At 39.2% G+C, this 6,829-nt stretch overlaps 1 protein-coding gene across 1 annotated transcript; it reads right to left on the bottom strand.

Annotated features, from left to right (window-relative positions):
* Positions 1-4,506: 4,506 nt before the first annotated feature.
* LOC133791605 (uncharacterized) lies at positions 4,507-5,414 on the bottom strand. The gene is made up of 2 exons (XM_062229526.1): positions 5,016-5,414; positions 4,507-4,914 (listed from the first exon to the last, which is right to left on the bottom strand). The coding sequence occupies exons 1-2, from the start codon at positions 5,412-5,414 to the stop codon at positions 4,507-4,509; spliced, it is 807 nt and encodes a 268-aa protein (XP_062085510.1).
* Positions 5,415-6,829: the final 1,415 nt, after the last annotated feature.

Raw genomic sequence — 6,829 nt, 5'->3', positions numbered from 1 at the left:
CAATACTCAAGAGCAAACAGAATGCTAATAAACATTTTCCAGCATGCATAACATTTTAACGATGCTAATAAGCATTTCTACAGCATTTACAAATGTCTATCGTGTTAATAAGCACATTCTCAACCTACATACCGCAGTTAAGGGCCAGGCCCTATCAGAATAGCTCATGCTTCTTATTTAAACAAGCAGGTAAATCATATATAATCCATTTAAGCAAATATAAACATAACTATATTAATATTTACCCAACCCTAAGTTGAGCTTGTCTTTAGCAGTGAATGTACATGCCCAGTCCAACATCAGGAACCCTTAAACCTTGGCAGCTCTGATACCAAGTTGTAACGCCCTGCTAATTAGGGTATGTTACCAAGTGTGTTTAAAACCAGTGCTGGACTTGCTAAACAAGTCATTAGATTAAACATGTGATTAAGCTACAAAAGGTTTAGGTATTTAAAATTTTGGTCAAGTCATAACCATTTCATTAAACCCAAAAACATGTTCTTTACACGGGATTCCAAAAACATTAGTTTAAAAAAACTGGTTACAACATCCAAATTACATAATAAGCCGACCTAGGCGGTAAAAGGTGGGTTCAACCCTAGCTTCCTTAAGAATCTTGGCCGTGGTGGTCGAGCGGACTGCATATGTACATGTCACTGCTATCGCCCTTCGACTCATGGCTGGTTGAGCTTCTCTTTACCTTTACCTGCACCACAAATCACCCGTGAGCCAAAAGACTCAGCAAGAAAACATATTAAACAATTCACAGAGTAATATATTAGCCAAACAGTAATAACTGAATCTGGTATACTCATTATAAAAATCAGCAACCATAGAGTCGCACAAGTGCGTGTCGCACTTTCTTTCAATTTGTTTGGCATCCGAGCCAGTCAAGTGCGTGTTGCACTCCTAGGGTGGCCTAGCCATGGTGGCCCGCACTCCATGTGGATAATGCCAATCTCAGCTTATAAGCTGAGTCCTACTGATCCTCGACTCATAAGTCGAGCCTCACAAGCCCCCGACTTATAAGTCCAAGCTTTAAGACCCTCGACTTATAAGACGAGTCTCTCAAAATCCAATGTACCCTCGACTAATAAGTCAATCTCCAACTAACATCCTAATAATCCCCTGGTTTATAAATTGAGCTCTCTAGTCACAACAGACAATCACATATTTCATTTATCATACATACATACAGATACAATGTATTATAATACACTCAAATAATATACATATGCATAATCATAATCATGCACATTTTAGTGTGCTTAAGCAGACACTCACAAACATAATTATAATCATGCTCATTAACAGGGCCAAAGCCTTAATCATGTCTATATTTAACCATAGAGCCAAGCCCTAATCACAATATCACATACTGGGTGCAATTTTCTTACCTTCCGTCCAAATGCGAGCTACTAACGACAATCCTTGAGTACGATCCCAGATCCGAGCCCTTAGCATTGTCCTAGTCACAACCATGATAAATAATTCCATCATCAACAAGTGAATAAAGGCTCCCAAACTGAGTCCTAGCCTCCGGGACATCAAATTCCACCAAACACGGTAGTAGAATTGATCTTGAGCCCATGAGGTTGAGTTCCCATGCTCAAAACCTTCTCGGGGTCCAAAAACCCCTTAAGAGCTGTGACCCCATACTCCTATGCCGTGGCCCGCCTCCAACCAGAGGCTCAGCCTCCCCAAAATTTAGACATGCGCCACGACCCGCCCTTGCCACAGAGCCTAACTTGGCTCCCTTTTGCTCTAGAGGGCCGCGACACACCAACAACAGAGCCGCGGCCCAGCCCTTCGAACCCAAAATTTCTGGGTTTTTCCCTTGGCCGAACCCTACTAAACACAATCCAATTATACTCAAATCTTTCAATTTAATCCCCATAAATAGTATAACTTATTTCCAGCAACAAAAACCTACCTGAATACTAGATTCAAAACTCATCAACAGTCCAGAATTCATCCCTCAACTATCAAACATGCAAACACTTAAGCCTTCAACCAAAGCCACAGAAACATCAAGAAAAAATCAAATTAAACTCTTACCTCAGAGATGAAAACGCCCTTGAACTAATCCTCAAGTTTCCCCAAGCTTAATCCTCCAATTTCCAAGCTTAGTTTTTCAATTCCTCAAGGTTTATCAACCCACCAAGAGAGAGATAAAGAGAACTACGGGAGAGAGAATAAATTATGTTGTTACTCTATTTCTAGCTTACCCTCAGCTGAAGGAACACTTAACTAAAGTCTCTAATTTAGGCACAAATGACCCAAATGCCCCTAGGCCAATCCAAACTCTCCATAACCTTCCAATGGAAATTCTGTCAATCGCCACTTCATATGAATCCCCGAGTGTTCCTTAAATCTCCATCACTCACAGAATAAAAATCATTTAATCTCCCATTATCTGACAAATCTCAGCAATGTGCTAAATTACTAAAGCACCCCAAAGCTCACCCCGAGCCGAGTATTGTACCCCGTTGTGACTTTTCCGCTAACTTGCTCACCAGGACCGCCTCGCGTCGAGTAACCCAAATATATCCACATAATAATGTGGTCTCAATCACACAGACTCAAATTTACAATTATACCCTCAGTGGGTCAAATTACTAAAATGCCCCTCTTATAAGATACGGGCCCACGCACGCACATTAATATTTCTAACATGCAACATAATTATATTATAATATAATTCACATAATAACATGCTCATTCCATATTAACACATAATTAACACACTTATTGCCTCCCGACCCCCCAATCCAGGCACTAAACCATATTAGGGAATTTGGGGATGTTACAGCAGGTAAGTTAGGATCAAATCGCCTATAGTAGTTGTAGGAATTTTGACCAAAGCGCAAACAGAGCTGGAAAATGAGTCTTAGGCCAGTAGATGGTCTTGAAAAAGTACCACGGCTTGTACTGGAGGATCCCGAGTTGTGGTGATATCCACGGTTCTGTGAAGGTCGATGCTAGGAAGGGCGATTGGATTAAGGGTTTTGATAGGCAACATTTGCCACAAGTGGAGTTGTTTCATCGATAGAAATTTTTTGTTCCAGCTGAGATTCATGAGCCAATAGTAGACTCGTAACATGCTCAAAGGAGATGCCCTTGGATTTCAAAGTGATGGAGACCACAAATGAGTTGTACTCGGCTCTTAAACTAGCAAGAAGGTAAAGAACTTGATCTCTATTAGAAAAAATTTCAGACATAGCAACAAGTTGATCAGTGAGGCATTTTACCTTAAGAATATAGTCCATGATGGAAGAGGTCCCTTTCTTGATTGTTTGAAGTTGAAGGTGCAATTGCTTGATACGAGCATTAGAGGTTGGAGAGTAGATCTGGCTTAGAGTCAACCAAGTAGCAGAACTGGTATTATGTCCAACGATTTGGGAAATAATTTCTGAAGTAAGAGAGGAATAGATCAAACTGAGGATGAGTCTGTCTTTTCGTCACCAAGTAACATAGTCGGGATTCAGACCAGAGATGCCATCTACATGTTGGGGCGAGGCAACATTCGTGCCATAAAAAAAATCATCAATGGAATTGGCAAAGATCACATTCTCCATCTGTGCGTGCCATAACAAGAAGTTGGTGTGGTCTAACTTGATGCCAAGGGTGTGATTCAAGGCTTGGGTGAGGGCAAAAAACTGTTGTTGTTGAGCTGTGAGGGCAAAGATGTTGGAAGCGAAAGCCGTGACTGAGGGAACAGTAGACTGAGGGGAAGTGGGAGAGTCAGCAGTGGTGTTTGCCATGGATGAACAGAAGAGAAAGATGAGGAAGAAAGTATGTGTAAAAGAACGTATGGGTAAAAGAAAAGTGGATCGATTAGAGGTCTGATACCATGTAAACAAGAAAGTAAAGTTGGTAAAAGTCTCAGTCGAATGAATTGAGAAAAGGACCTCTTTATTTATACTGAAGAAGATACAAACAAAGACAAACATAATTACAAGAATGCCCTCAAAAGATAACCAAGATTACAATAGATTTAATACACAATAATAAAAATAACAAACTTAACAGACTAATGAAGTAGGTTTTCTAACAATTATCATTCTTTTTATATATAGTTTAAGTAATTAAAGTAGGAAGGCCAGAGACAACTACTCATTGCATTTTTAGTTTTAGTTTTTGATAAATATATAAAAGAAGCACTACAAAAAGAGAGCAAACAATACAAAATAAGAGAACTTTGGAGAGCCCATGTATGTACCACCATGCATGAAAGTAAAAATATTGCACACAATGCAAATTAAGCCCTTTCACATGATAGACTCATGCATGAGCTTAATTATTTATTGGAATGGAAAAGGCACACTTGGAATCAATATTGCTTGCAATGCAATCTAGGGTTGATGTGGATATTGACCAATGTTTGAATAAATCAATATTGTGTAATGGAACGTTTAATTGATTGATTATAATCTCCATGTAGCTTTTCCTCTTGGCTTTGGAAATCCATGTTGAACGTATTGACCCTTGTGTAAATCCCATCATTCAGGTTGGGGATGATGACACTCCCATCATGGAGAATTTCACGTCGAGTATAAGAGAATGGAACATCACACCTTGTGTCGCTACAAGAGTGATTATTATTCTAGTCCTAGGAGGGACTTTAACGGTGTATGTAGACTCGGTTAAAGTTTCGACTGTCTGAGTAGTTGCCCACTCAACTGTCCCAGTAACCTCAGCTGAAATTTTGACCTTTCCTTTAGCAACAAATGGAACTACATCAACTTCGACAGATGTTGTGACGCCTAACTTGAGGGAAATGTTGCCGGCGATGGTACTCGAGCTTGAATTCTTGTAGGAAAATGTGAGGGTTATAGTGTTCTCTACATCCTCAAGATTTTCGGCCACTGCATGACCCTTCTTGAGGACTTTGACATTATAGATCCTGCCTTCCTGTGGGCCAAAATCAATGCCATAAATACTCCTTGAGATGACGCTCTCCACCACTCCCATCTTTGCTTCATAGGTGATGCTGGGAACGCAAGCGTTGAGACACTCTGTATAGCCTTGATCAGTAAACCTCTTGTAGAAGTAGTTGTTCCCCAAATTGCGTAGGGGCACAATGTTGTCTCAACTTTGACGGGCCAGAATGATGTGTCAGAGTTGCTACCAGTGGTGTCAGAAGAATCAGCCATGATCCAGTTATTGGAGCCACGCCTCCAGAACTTGTTGGTGGAAAGGTTCTTTATGCGAACATAATCATCACCGAAGATGAAGATCTCATTTGCTACGTTCTCGTTGGCGCTATCGTTCATGGCGATCTGCAGATGGTTGTCGCCAAGGAAGCTGAGATATTTGTCTTGGGCACCCTGCGTGAAAGCGGCGGATTTGGGAAATATGACAAGCGAATCCCAATCCAAGACTTTGTAGACATCGCAATCATCACCATCCATGTTGGTCAAATACGCGTACAAACTATCATCGCAAGGCTTGGCCAACCTCAAGAGACAAGCGCAACGCTGAGACCCGACGTAACTATCATTTTGCAAAAAATTATCAAAACTAGGCCAGAATTCAAAATAAATTAAAAAAAAAATGTCATTTTCACCCATTACTCTTAAATATATCTCGTCTATATAAAAATTGTGTAGATAACGGAAATTATTGGTTTTAACGGTTTTTTATTTTTTTATTGTTAACTTTAACGAAATATTCTTATATTTAACAGAATATTCTTATATTTAACGGTAGTTTGTAAACATCACTTAAATTTAAATAAAATAAATAATCAAAAAAATTAAAATAGGATATTTTTGAGATATTTTACAATGATAATTATTTAAAAATTATAAAAAATCAAACAAATTAAAATATGATATTTTTTAGATATTTTACAATGGTTGTTGACCCTTGATTTGGTCAACGACACGGAGTCAAGTAAAACGATAAAAACGAGATGAAATCAAGACAAAAAGATAAACGACACCAAAGATTTATAGTGGTTCGGCCCCAGAAAATAATAATAACCTACGTCCACTTAGTGTTCTTATTGATGTAGAATCCCAAACACTGTGATCAATGAACTAGGGTTCACGAGTTTCACAAGCCTCGGGTTAAGTACAATTTTGGTTGATAAAAACACTATAATTCTCTCTCAGAATTCCGAAGTTCAAAAGTCCCCTCTCTTGAGCCCTTTGATTCTTATTTATAGGCTCAATGAGTTCTACATGGGCCGATGGGCCTTAATTACATTTAATACAGTCGTATCTAAATAATAATGGAAGTCACAATTATTACATAAATGTGAAATTACATATCTAAAATACTGCAACCAGAGTGGTCGCCCATGATATATGCCGTTTGCTGAGTGAACTCTCTTCTGGTCGATGGTCGAATAGATTGTATTCACTTAAATGGCCACGTGTATCCTACGTGCTTGTTAATTCTGCCACTTCATCAGGTAGATCTTTTTTGGTTAAACATTTGCCCCCCAAGTTTATTTTACTGCGACTAGGATATAATAAACTTAATTGACCAACTTGTCGTCTAACTTGTCGCGTCTGTCAACGCCTTTTCGAAAAAGTAAATAATAATGACTGTTGCAGTTTCCCAAAGACGTCTTGACGGCTAACACGATTTCCCACACATAAAAAATTTACCCCATCATTACCTCTATTACTGTGCCACGATCAGTATAAATAAACCACTTGCCTCATTTTTTACTTTTGACCAAACCTTCCTCTCTCAAGAACTCAGAAGAAAAAATCCTCAAGAGAAGCCTAGAAAACTTCGGTGATTTGAGACGTGCCTGACCAGCCCTGAACAATAACATCTGCACCCTCTCTGCAATCTGCCATTCAAGTAAGTT

The sequence above is a fragment of the Humulus lupulus genome, chromosome 7, assembly GCF_963169125.1.
Source record: "Humulus lupulus chromosome 7, drHumLupu1.1, whole genome shotgun sequence".
Classification (NCBI taxonomy): domain Eukaryota; kingdom Viridiplantae; phylum Streptophyta; class Magnoliopsida; order Rosales; family Cannabaceae; genus Humulus; species Humulus lupulus.
The sequence above is the reverse complement of the archived record's forward strand: the minus strand, read 5'-3'. Positions and strand labels throughout refer to the sequence as shown.

Coding starts and splice junctions, on each gene's coding strand:
- LOC133791605 (XM_062229526.1), bottom strand. CDS start 5,414: ATGGATGGTGATGATTGCGATGTCTACAAAGTCTTGGATTGGGATTCG. Junction 4,915..5,015: donor TGATCAAGGCTATACAGAGT/GTCTCAACGCTT, acceptor TTTGGCCCACAG/GAAGGCAGGATCTATAATGT.